The following is a 13643-nucleotide window of genomic DNA, read 5'->3' as shown; positions in this document are numbered from 1 at the left end:
TATGTTGGGGAGTTAAAAGTCCCAAGAGAAGTTCTAGAAATAGCAAAATTATTCAGAAATCATAGATATATTGCTATCTACTACCTCCAGCACTCAAGTTATATGATTCACTGGACTAGTTCCTTAGATAGACCCTAGATAGAAGACTGTCCTCCCAAGTACCTGCCAATCTTTTCTACCTCTGTTTGCAAAAGTGTGCCTTGTAACAGTGCATTTTTAATTTCCTGTTCCTCCTGTGTAGCCAGCCACATTGCTAAAGTATTTCATTGACGTTCATCATACATTAGGGTCCCTTGTTCTGACAGCCTGCAACTATGTGATTCCTTTTCTCATTTTATGGGGCCTTTCTAAAGGAATTATAATCTGCCTCCAGGTTCCTTCTTTATCACTTGTACTCTGTAGGCCCAAGAATTATTGAATCTTGATAGGTAATATTTTCCCAAGCTGAATTCAGGAGGAAACCATACAACTGCCCCAAGCCTGCTCTTCTGGAAAGTTACTGTACACCCTTTTCCTCTAATGGAAAAGTACAGCAAATCTCTCTTACAGTCACAGGCTTAGCATGTCCAATAGTTCTTACGGCCTATTATACTCTACAGTGCCCCTAATCCAACCCTCTCCAGTTGCCATACCCACTTAAAGTACTCTATTACCTTAGTTAGCTAAAGGAGAATAGTTATTTATTATACTGTATATTTATATATTCTAAAATTCATATTCAAAGTGAAATGTCAATGTTTATTGTGGTTTTCACTAATAAGAGGAGTCATTATTCTTTTATATTTATAGTGACAGAGGATTGAATGTTGAGTTTTTATTTAAACCTTTAAATCTTGTTTTGGCCTGGTTGTCTCCTGAACCCTTCTTAGAAACTAGTTAGCTTAAGTAGTCCTGAATTGACCATATACATCATTTTATTTGAATTTAATAATTGAGAGAATAAAAAGAAAATGATCCTTTAGATTTGTATTTTATACATGCTGTGTGTCTGTAGCATCTCTTCTTCCAGGTTTAGTAAAACATTTGTATGTGAATCCACATTAACTACTATATCTCCATGTATCTCTATCAGCTTATCATATCCTGCCAAGAGAACAGAATTATGGTTAAAGATATCCTTGTGACATTACTATTGCTTTCACTGACAAATTGTTAGTCTGACTTACCAGATTTAATGTTGGGTGTATGTTTAGATTATTCCAGAGGAGAGGTGGATATTTCTTCAGTGTCTTGTGGGACGACCCCCATCTTCATGCTCTTTACCAGCAATAGGGAAAAATGGTTCACCCTTACGGGAATTTGTTCAGTCACCACTTCAGAGATTACCCCCTCTAGATATGTACAAAAAAAAATAGTGATGCTGGATAATCCTTACTCCTTGAGATTTCATGCTCCATTGTGTTCTAAACTTTAGAATTTTATTATAATATCTACATTTGCAAATAACATATATGAGTGCCTGTTTTAACAATACCTTTGGTTTATATTGCAATTTATCATCAGCCTTGATAAACTGGATATCTGACAAACTGAAAGTGAGACATTGTTTGAGTATTGTTTTAGAGATAATAGAGTTGGTTATTGATGAACTATTGGAAAGTAAATTGCAACTTTCTCTTTGAAAGTTGTAATGCTAACAACTGAAGCACATTTATATTTCTAGAGCCTTTCTTTGAACCTGTTATTATCATTTAATCCTAGAAAATTCCCTGTATACAGAAAGGTAGTATCCCCTTTTTTCTAGGGGGTGTTAATGCCCACGCTACTTAAGTGAGTTGCCCAAGGTCACTCAGTGAGTAGTTGATATAGCCAGAAATAGAATCCAAGTCTCCTGACTCCCAATTCAGTTCTCTATCCTCGATATAGTTTTCTATCCTCTGTACCCCTGCTGCCTCTCATGAGAAAAGAAGTTAATCTTCCAGCTATTAATAGCCACCAAATTGGTGGTAGCAGCACAGTGGAGAAAAGTAACTGTCTTTACACTGCAGCATTAGTATAAAAATATCTAGTAATGGAAAATTTGACAAATGTCATGTTAAAGGGAATGGAAAATTATTTTAAGATCTGGATCTCATTTATCTAGTTCTCAGAAAAGTAAAATTCCTTAGTAGAACAGGTATCATGTTTTTCTTCCTGTTTTTAAATTGTATTTCCTAGAGGGTAATTGTCAACCTAGCCATAGCAGAGTCTATTGTCAACTGACATAATAAGAATAATGCATGTACTGTTGGTGATTGCTATAAGAGTATTTTCTAACTTGATTGAAAATTTGAATTGCTTTTTGAAAAATATAATACTTTTATTCTGCTGTCGGTGTTACTTAAGTTAGTAATAAAACAAATATAACATCAACTGCAAATTTTACTTTATGATTAAAATACATGAGTGGAAATACACATGTATAATTTCTTCCACGGACAGTACAAACCAAGCAAGGCGCTTTGTATCAGGTACCATAAAGTTCACCAAAGTGGGCAGAGTAGAAAAAAGTTAATTAAAAAAAATGTAACATAAGCACACTGAAGTTGGTCAAGTGTTTTGTTACATGTGTAGTCAATTCATTATTTGGAGCATTAATTAAAGGTGTTTGAGAGTTGTTTATGTACTTAAATATTTAAGCATGCCTGGTATTGTGGGAATTTACACTTAAGTTATAACAAAATGATTTGTCTCTTAATTTTGTGCCAAGGACCAAGAATTCCCCTTCTAAAAATGTCTGAATATTGTGTTTCTGTTTAAAGATTACTAAAAATCTTTAATCACAAGGACTAAATGATTCGAAATATGTTTTAATTGTAAGTGTAAGAAAGGCAGGATTGGTAGAGGTTAGCAAATGCAAGGGAAAAGGAAAATCTAAAAAGATCTGGTTATTTGGGATTCAGGTGACTGAGAAGGGAGTGGTGAAAAGATAATTAGAAATCAGAGACAGTGTGTAGAATAAGACAACTAGAGGTCAAGTACGGCTCCTTAGGGTAATGTATATATTTACTGGATGGAGGAAGAAGAAAGTGACACAGACACTGGAGAAGTAGTAGAGATATAATTTTGAATAGCTACATAACTTATAGGATAAGACTTGAGAATCATCAGACAGTGGCCCCTTGACATGTGGGAGATTTGCTTTTACAAACTGGTGAGGGTCTGAACTCTTCAAATGATATTCATTTATCTTTTGTATTAAATCTAATTTTTGCAAACCTATGAGTTATGTATGATATTGGGGACAAATCAATCAACTAGAATCCTTAATCAGCTATATACTTGACATCATAACAGATACAATTCTTTCACTAACCTGGGATTTTATTGGTTATTGCTGTTCTTGTTAACTTAGACTATACTTCCACTTAATTAGTAAGAAACTGGTGACATTTTACAACAGTACAAGTATTAATATCTATGCCTACAAATGTTGAATACTTTTTTATCTTAAAGCCAAATAAAACATAAAAGCTAGAAATTGTGAATTTTGTTGGAATTGGTTGCAAATTTGTTTTCATGATTACCCAATATCTCGATATAACTATACCTCTAAATTAATATTGACATTAGCAATGTATTAGTTATTCTTGTTATAGAAATCGCTTTATAATGAGTTTATTAACTTTAAAATTTTTAGTAGTAAAGTGTGGTTTTTTTCCTTTCTAACTTTTTTTTTCAGGTTTTTATTAATTGTCAGAAAAGTATTTCATTATCAATGGGGTTTTTTATTTTTGTTTTTCTTTTTAACGGGGATTACTGGAAAACTATTCAGGCAACATTGTTGAGCTTCTTTTTAATTTTGTTGAACAGGTACATCTTCAAGTGAATCTAACCTGCTTAAAATTACTCCACCAAAAAGAACTCGGAGAAAACTAATGCCTTCTCCCATGAAAGCAAAACATACTCAAAAGTCTACACTGTCTGAAAGTATGCAGCTCAATGATTCTCTCAGCAAAGAACTTCAGCCTATTGTGTATACTCCAGAAGACTGTAGGAAAACTTTTCAAAATCAATCTACAGTGACCCTAATAAAACCATCATCACATACTGCAAGTTTTCAGGCCATCAGCTCAAATATAAACAGTGATAATTCTCCGAAAATGTTGTGTGAAGTAGATACCCCTCTTAACAGGAGAACAGAATGTAAACAGAAAGATTTGGACTCTACATTTACTATATGCGAAGACACCAGGAGCTTGAAGAGTAAATTATCTGAACAAGAATTACTACCAAACAACAACAAAAGCATTTTACAACGGTACAAAAAAAGAATATATACCAACTCTTTTTTTTTTTTTTTTTTTTTTTACATAGCCTTTAAACTATTAACTTTCTTTTTTATCTTCGGCTACATTTGAGGTCTATTTCATAGATAAAATGTGCTATCTTGATTACAAAATGGTACATGTTTTAATTTCATTAAATCTTAATTATCTTTTTCTCTGAATATTAATTCATTAACACAATATTTTAAAGTCTTAAATTTGGTATCTTAAGTCAATTGACCCTTATTAGGCTAAGAGATGCCTTAAGATATATTTAATTAGTTCTTCTTATTCCAAAGTTAGATAGTACAAGCCATCTTCAGAGGATTACCATATTTGTTCTTATTAGTATCTCTTCACTGAAGGAAATTCCACGGTTTCTGTTGATGTTTGGCAAACCTCAGCTTACTCTGAAATAGTCATACATCTATGGTATGGTTCACCGTATGTCATCCGAGCAAACATATCCTTTTTACTCTATCTACATAATCACACCCAGTTTAAATATGGGAAGAAAAATACTTTCACTTTTTCATGCTGTTGGGAATGCAGAAATCTCTTTATAGCATTTCTGCCTACGATGTTAACAAAAAGAGAAGAAAACTCCAGGGCAAGTGAGCGAAATTTTATGGTATAGATGAATGTTTATCTTTATATTGTTAATACCAAACAGTTTTCTAATTATGGAAGATACCCCCTTTTTTCTCCAAAGTATAAATCAAAATTATTCTTTTTTGTTTTTCACTGTTTAATATACAGGCTTGACCCTTCTTCATTATCCACTAAGCATTCTGTGCCTATACCAAGCATAGTGCCCTCCTACATGGCAATGACTACTGCTGCCAAAAGGAAACGGAAATTAACAAGGTATGATTAAACGTAAACTGTTTCAGTCTCTGTATTTATTATGTAAGATTAAATTTATATTTTGTTTCCTACAGATCTTTATTTATTGTTGGCTGTTAGTTCATATTTATGCATACTTATGATGAATTTTCTGAATGAGTACTAGATTTATATTATAAATATAAATTATTTATATTTTATATTTATATCTCCCTTTATATTATAAAGGGAGATCTTGATAAAGCCCAAATATTCCACTTGATATTTACCTATTATATTTTATTTTTCGGATTATTAAAAATAAATTGAAAAGTCTTTTAGCTTTTAAAAATGTCACTTAATTTTAACTTCTGGTCACAAGTTTTACTCATTTGATCATTTTTTATTTTAACCAATACTGATTTTTTTCCATCCTAGAATTATTATTTTAATGGATTTCAGTATATAACTAAAACATAATGAATGAGGAGACTTCTATTTCTGGTTATGACAGTGTGACTTATATCAGAACAAGCGACCCAGCAAGGGAAATTAATTGTAAAAGCTGGATAAACTACAACTAACAATGCTTGAAGGCTCTGGAGGACAACCAAGGCAGTACTTTGAGGTCTAAGATCCCAGAGAGAATGGAAACATGCTGTAGAGCACCAGACTTTCTCTGTATCTTTTTTTCCATTTAGCATTTGCCAATTCATGCCATAAGGCATAGAGGCCAAACAAAAAGTAGAAGCTTTGAGCTATCAGCAGCCTCACTGAGCTAAACAAAATCATTCTGTACAGCTTTTGCCCTCATGATGTTCACCAGTTTCTAAACTCTGTGGAATAAGAGGCCAAGAAACCAAGCTGAAAGTAGTTGCTAAGAGGCTAAAGTATTAAGCAAAGTTTTGATGTTCTTATGGTTCTGCGACATAAAAATTGGAGTTTAGGGACCATCATGAAGAAGAGGCCCTATTAAACACCCGGGATTTTATTTGAGATCCCTGAAAGGCTATGCTATAGGAGTAGGGCAAACTGGAAATAGGCTATTTCTTGAAAGCCTGAAATAGACTTTAGTCCAACTCAATCCTTGATTGGATCAAGGTAATCTATCTCTACTCTGCCTCCTTGCCAAAAGAAAATTAAATTGTCTCTGGACGAATATACCATCCAGAGCCTCTACAGTTTTTTTATACGAGGGGTCTTCAAAAAGTTTATGGAAAGATTGCACTATCTTTCAATTATATTTTTCCACAAACTTTTTGAAGAACACTCATGTATAGCATTTTGTCATTTAACCAAATTACTAAGTATACCAGGAGACAGGACCAAATGACTAAAAATCAAGAGGGAAAAAAAGCATAGTAAAGAAGCAATGGTCCATAAGTGATGCAGATACTGGGATTATCAAATAGGAACTTTAAAAATGTGAGTATGATTATTTTCAATAAAATAATGATAATAGAATTTCCCAAAGACCCAGATTCTATTAAAATGAATCAAATGGATATTCTAGAATCAAAAAGATAGAATTTACTGAAAGTAAAAATTCAACAAACCAGTTTAAATAGATTAGGCACAGCAGAAAATAGTATTAGTTAATGTGAAATAGGTTGATAGAAAAAAATCCAAACTGATGTGCAAAAGGATAAAAAGATGGTAAATATGAGAAGAGTAAAAGAGACATATGGGACACAATTTAAAAGATCTGGAACGTATATCATGTATCACATAATGATGTGGTCAAGGACGGACCACATATGTGATGATAGTCTCATAAGATTATAACGGAGCTGAAAAATTCCTGTTGTCTAGTGACATTGTAACTGTGTTAATGGTGTTAATGTCATAGTGCAGCACATTACTTATTGTGTTTGTGGTTAAGCTGGTGCAAACAAACCTGCAATATATGTTGAGGAGGAGTATATAGCTTACCCACAAGGTGACCCTCTCAAAGACAGCTCAGACCTTTAAGATAGAAAGGCAAGCATTTGATACATTAGGTCTGACCTCGAGTGAAAGGGCTGTTGTCTACTTTAGAATTCTGGCATTTTAAAATGATTCCTGCCCATTCTCATGGCAAAAATAATAGTTAATCACAGCTAACACTCACTGAGTCCTTGTTGAGTGCCAGGCAAAATACCTACCTGTAATTTGATTTCCATTACTTTGTGGGGATGGTATTATTCTAATCCCCATTTAACAGATAAGGAAAGTGAGGCATAGAGGGACTTAGTAATATAATTACAGGGCCCACACTGATCCACCTAGTGGCCAGTATAGAAAATAGGAAAACTAATTGTTGTTCCCTTTCTTAATATACTTTTGTACAATGACAAAGTCACCTAATGACTCATTTCTTAGAATGTATCCTGTCATTAAGCAACGCATGACTGTGATTTGAATCTCAGAAGAGAACAAGAGAAAGAATAAAAAACAGCATTTGGGGAGATGGGATGGCTAATAATTTTTCAAAACTGACAAAAGACATTAAATCACAAATTAGAGAAGTGCTGCAAACCACAAGCAAGATTAATACAAAGAGAAACATACCTAAATACATACTAGTAAAACAACTGAAAGCCAAAGACAAGGAAAAAGTCTTTTTTTTTCCTTTTAATTTATTTTTTCATTGTACGTGTTTTTGAGGTACAGTTTGTTTTTTCAATACATGCATATATTGTATAATGGTCCAATCAGAATAGTTAGCATATATGTCACCTAAACATTTATCATTTCTTTATGATTATAACATGAGTCTTAATTATACTGGGTTGTATGACTTGAAGTTCATTATACATTCTTTATATTCTACAAATTAAATACAAATTAAATGACAAAATATACTGCATAAATGTAAAATCAATCTGACTTGCTCTACCTCTTTTTCTTTGCCGTGTGATCATGGGGAGAAAACTTTAGGATAACTCTTTAAATTTCTTTTTTTCTACTATAGACCTATCGTCACCTGAGCTAGAGAAAACAAATTTACAAACAACCTTCTTATGCTTACTACACACAGAGTATCTTCTCACAGATTAATTTAGGATCTGTCCTTGCCCCTCCAAAACAAAGTACAGCAGACCTTGGAATGTATGAATTTAAAATTCATGGATTGCTTTTTTCTGAATGTCTCTGACTAGCCATGACATTTAAAAATGTATTCTGCTAAGGCATAAACTTGAATTGTGCAATTAGTCTGTCATATATGGGAGTCAGTCATTTCATGAGTGAGCCTAGCTAACCATAATCATCTGTTTCATTCATTTTATCACTAATTTGAGTAGTATCAATTTTGTTATTTTTTTCCATTAATTAATGTTGGTGAGTTTTCTGGTCCTTCACTGGTAGCATGCTCTTGTGTTTATTATGATGTAGCAAAAGTTTATAGTTAAGAATAATTTTAAAATGTAAACATAAGTCATTAACAAATCAAATGATTTTTCAAGAAACATCCAAATGTGTGAATTGTGTATTTGGAGTGGTTTTAGATTTGTTAAAGGGCTTCCACATGAGCAATTAATATTGTGAAATAATACTAAAAGACATGTAAAGAAAGTAACTTGATTTCTCATAGCCTATTAATTGCTCTATTACATTCCCTCTGGTACCGATAATTAGATCCTGCCATCCACTAAGGTTAAAAGAGATTAATGCTAGAAATGTACATAATTACTTCTTTTTAATCTTCCTTTTCCCCAATTAAAGTTACCTGAGCGTGAGAGTAATAAACTGGTATTTTCCACCTTAGCAGCTTTATATACATATTTAGGTGCGTATATATTCTAGTATTGTTTTAAAAAATAGAAAAGGGAAGGGTCCAGTATATTATTTTATTTATTTTGCATCAGTTTTTCTCTCTGAAAAAAATATTAGAGTCCAAAAGCACTGGATATTCTAAAATCTACCAAGTTGAGTTTTTTCTTACTACTTAAATTGGGAATATTAGACTTCTAATCTTAACATTTAATATCACTGTAGCAGACTGTTTTGACTAAATGAATGAGCCTACCAAAATATACAAATGTAACATATACATATGTTAGCTTTTATTTATAAAATATATTAATCAGAGTTTGGGGTGGTTTTGTGTTTATTTGGTTGGTTTGATTTTTATTTGTTTCTCCCACAGTCTTCTAAACACCCAAAAATTGCCTCACATTTGCCATACATTTTTTGTTTGGGTTGAAAGATGTCTAATGATTCCGACTAGAAATTATTTCAACTGAAAGAGTGTGAGATGTATTACACTTATTGAGCAGACACAGACTACCTATGTGAGGGAGCAAAAGGTTAACTCAACTTTTTATTAATAGTTATGGAAATATATTTGGCACACAATTGGAAGAGTCTTTGGATTTCTTCTCAATATAGTCATTAACATAATTTGAATTCACACTCATATCAATTTTAAGTTTTTAATTTTATGATCTAACTTATAAATTTTAATCGTTTCATCTGTGGACTGTTTTCTCTAAATCCTAAAGATGTTGGGTATATTTCACATATATATAAATATGAAACTTATTAGGCATGGACTTCATTCCCAGAAATATGAGTTTTAATCAAATAGATTTATTTAAAAGCCATAATAGGTGTTTAGTGATATGTCAACTCAAATTGAGTTGGAAATTCGACCCATTAACAATTTGAGATTGGTTAAATTTTTGAAACTAGAACAAATGAAAATAGGTTTTTCTTTTCATTTTGGTTGCTGTACTTGTAAGAGTCAGAGAGTTTCAGTGTGTTACGATGCTTTGATTTAATAACACGGTTTCCAGACAATCTCATTTGTTTATGTTTCTTAGATTAGGATTCTTGCTCCAAATTTATAATATGAGCTTGTTTTTCCACCTTTTGTTACTATGTTACTTATCTCTACACTTTGAATAACAGTGCTCCCTCATATTCCAGCAGAGAACCCTGGAAATATTCTGCTACAGAATTTGTTACATACACCTTCAATCATAATACCTAGTTTGAATAAACATCATTAAAATTACACACAGCTAAATTTCTCTGTGGGCCAAAAATGTATTTAGTACCTCCAGTTACTTCTGTGGGATCTCATAACTTAATATTCTTGTATTTTATTTCTTTAATCATTGTTACATGTAGAATATGAATTAGAACTTAGAGATATAAAAAATGCTTAACTAAAATAAAAATTTTTCTCCTCAAGTTCTGCATCAGCTACTTCATTAACTGCTGAGGTAAATTCCGGATTTGCCAAACGTGTTAGACAAGATAATTCAAGTGATAAGCACTTACAAGAAAACAGACCAACAATGGGTATGTCTTAGCTCTTAATTTGATATTTAATGACATGATTACCTAATATATATAATATATATGCAGTACTTTAATTTACATTTTTTACAGTGTTTTCATAAGAATCTTTTTTTTATCTACTCATCATCTTTATTATGTGGTAGAACAAGTGTGATTATCCACATATTACAGATAAGGAAACTTAAGACACAAAATGTAAAGCACTTACCCGAGATCACACATATTATTAGGGTGAAGCCAGAACTCAGAACCATATCTCCCAGCTCTACATTCTACACCCTTTTTGTTATCCCTACTGCCTCATATTGCAGAAGAATTGGTAAATAATTTCACTAATAATTGAAATAATTAGCTAAATATATTGTTTAATAAGTTAGTAATTAAGTATATTTTACAGATAAACTATACCCATTTGAAAATTTTCTCTTAGCCTATTATTTTTAATAATTTGGCCTCTCACTCATTTGTGTAACTGCTGCACAGTCCCCAGTCTGTACCTAGTTACAGTTATACTGTAACTCCTATTGGCAAATTGAAAAAGATGCTAATAGAGGTGACTGCATTTCCTCAACTGCATATGGGAATGACATGAGTCTATGATAACAAAGCTACATTAGTTAACCTAGAGGTATATCATGCCAACCAGTTTCTAGGCCTCAAAGTCCAGACTTCTGTCTCTCTGACACTACAGTTCCTAAGACTTCATACAGAAGTATTTATTTACTAAACTCTCACCATGTGCTAGGTTCTATGATGAATACAATGATCAAAAAAACCCAGATTGGTTTCTTTTCTGAAGAAACTTAGAATTAAAGCACTTAAAATTTAAAGTCTTGTGAGATAATGAGTGTTTCTAAGAATACATGAAAACTGTTATTACTTTTTTTTCTGTCAATGCTCTTTGATTAGAATAAATAAAATTTCTCAATAACTTTGCCAAACTGTATTGATAAATGCTTGCTTCTTATAGTATTCAGTGGCAGTGTTTACCTTAAATTCAAGGGAAATGCCTCTCATGCAAATTAAAAATCAGACAAAAAGGTACTAAAATGTAAAATTTAGTATGATCACTTGGATTGGCATGTCATATTTAATAATGTCTAACAATGTGTATCTGTAGTTGGTGTAAGATGTGTACTGCCCCATTGGCCTTCTGAAAATATACTTCAAGAAGTCATAATTCTGCAACCAAATAATAAATTTATGAAAACTCTCAAGTCATAGAAATTTGGTTTTTCTAATATGCTTACTATCTAAGAATAGTATAAAATGCATTATATTTTGTGTATAAAGAAGTGACTGGAAAAAAAATCTACTATGGAGAAAAAAGTGGGAGACACTAAACCATAGCACTTGCCAAAGAGGAAAAAAAGTACTCATGCCGGGTTAAAATATTACATATTGTTAAGGATAATAGAGCACTTAGAAAGAGGTATTAGTTTGTAAAGGAAAATGTTTTATGTACATTAGAATATCCAAGTGAAAATGCCTGAATACATATCCAAAGTTACTAGACAAGTAAGAGAATTGAGATTACCTTCTTTAAAATGTGTTCAACTGAATTCCCTAACTAATACTGTACAAATTAAAAAACAAAGAACCATCAGTGGGAAAGAAGGCAACTGCTGTTGACTGAGCAGATAGAGAAATAAGAAATAATGTCAAAAGAATATGTGCCTCTAAAACTAAAACCTAATGTGACGAAGAAAATGGATAAGCATTTTAACTGATCCCGAAAGAAGTCATTGGCACCCTGATGTAACAACATTTTGTTGAGTAGAGAATCATGGTGAACCGGAAGGATGAGCATACATGAATCGAACACATTTGAGAAGTGGCAGTAAAAGGAAAAAGGGCTATAGGATCAGAATCAGCCCTTTAGGAAGTACTAGATGCAGATGATACTTTTAAATTGGAAAAATAAGGAAGTTTAAAAGCCCTGGGGGAATAATCCAAAGAATGAGAAAAATGGATGGTACAAGAAAGGGAACAAATGCTTGTAGAAATAAACAGTCTTTCATTAGTCAGAAGGAAAAAAAAGTATAGTAGTTTATAGGTGACTTCACTTGATATCTTTGTGTGTGCACACACTCACTGAAACTTCAGTTTGCAATATGGAGAAATGAATATGGTGAACAACTTTAGTTTCAAGTATTAATATTTCTTTGTTATGTTTTAAACTAAGTTAACAACTATTAATTTCAAGAGTAAATTTTTCTTCCTATGGTTATAATTTTCAATAAATTTTCATAAGTTGGATGAAGGGTGAAAACTTTTTCAATGATGTTTTTACCATATTTATGCATCTTTTTATTTCTTCTCTAGAATATAAAAGAAACATCCTTAGCATAAATCCAAGCATGGTAAGAAAATTTGGAAGAAGCATTTCAAAAGGAAATCTCAGATAAGTCACTTCAAAATCAAGGGAGATCAAATTGATCAACTCTGCTTTTAAAAGTTTTTGTCAGAAATATATTTAAAATCTTTAAAAGAAAAGAAGCCCATCTTATAGTTAGGTTTTACCCAAATACTTTGAGTAAGCAGAAAAGGAAACTTTTTGTTTTCATCTTTTGTATTCTAAGCAAACAAATTTCCGCAAGAAAGGTTGTGTTTTTGGTGTCTAAAATACTTACACTTTGGTGTCTTAAAATACCCTTTGAAATCCCTAAGTCAGCATGGTGGCAGCTTAATTTTACTATGCTGCAGGTTTGTTTATGACATTTTAGAAAACAATAGTTAAATTATCCTTATTGTTTTTTGAAAATAAGGAGAATGTAGAAGTGATAAAATTATGAGCCAACATGTATATGTCCTTCTATTGTGTTTTATACATTATTTTAATCATACATATGACTTTTCTTTCCAAAAATACTTTCATGTACAAATGTAAATATATGTGCCCATAAAGTTGTTGTAAATATTATTTAAATAGTCGTCATGAATAAAATACTAATATTGTTTCTTGCTACTCGATATATTAAAGATGGAGATTTTAAAATGTTTGGTTTTCCTGTCTCATTACTGTCCCTTACAAACTCTAAACTATTATTTTACGTAAAATGTAAATTTTGTAGATTTGTCTTTTAGACTAGATCAAGACATGTGGCACCAGAACCAAGTCTGAAAATAATCTGTAGGTTTCTTAATGATAATGAGAATATGTTTTAATTATTTCTGCTGCTGTAGGAAGTACATGGAGCTACAACTTAATTCTTTAATCTTGTTCATATGCCTTGTTTGGCCTGTTTATCTGTTGAATATTTGGTTAAATGCACTTTTAAT

General features: G+C 31.9%; 1 protein-coding gene across 1 annotated transcript in view; it reads left to right on the top strand.

Annotated features, from left to right (window-relative positions):
- The window catches only part of KIF18A (kinesin family member 18A), a 77012-nt gene extending 64156 nt beyond the window's left edge, over positions 1 to 12856 (top strand). Inside the window, exons 14-17 of the mRNA XM_063095345.1 lie at positions 3793 to 4240; positions 5007 to 5114; positions 10252 to 10361; positions 12687 to 12856. Coding sequence (XP_062951415.1) covers positions 3793 to 4240; positions 5007 to 5114; positions 10252 to 10361; positions 12687 to 12769 — 749 coding nt within the window. The 3' untranslated portion in view covers positions 12770 to 12856. The remainder of the gene's footprint in view (positions 1 to 3792; positions 4241 to 5006; positions 5115 to 10251; positions 10362 to 12686) is intronic.
- The last annotated feature ends 787 nt before the right edge of the window (positions 12857 to 13643 follow it).

Source organism: Cynocephalus volans, chromosome 4 (genome assembly GCF_027409185.1).
Source record: "Cynocephalus volans isolate mCynVol1 chromosome 4, mCynVol1.pri, whole genome shotgun sequence".
Lineage (NCBI taxonomy): Eukaryota > Metazoa > Chordata > Mammalia > Dermoptera > Cynocephalidae > Cynocephalus > Cynocephalus volans.
The sequence above is the reverse complement of the archived record's forward strand: the minus strand, read 5'-3'. Positions and strand labels throughout refer to the sequence as shown.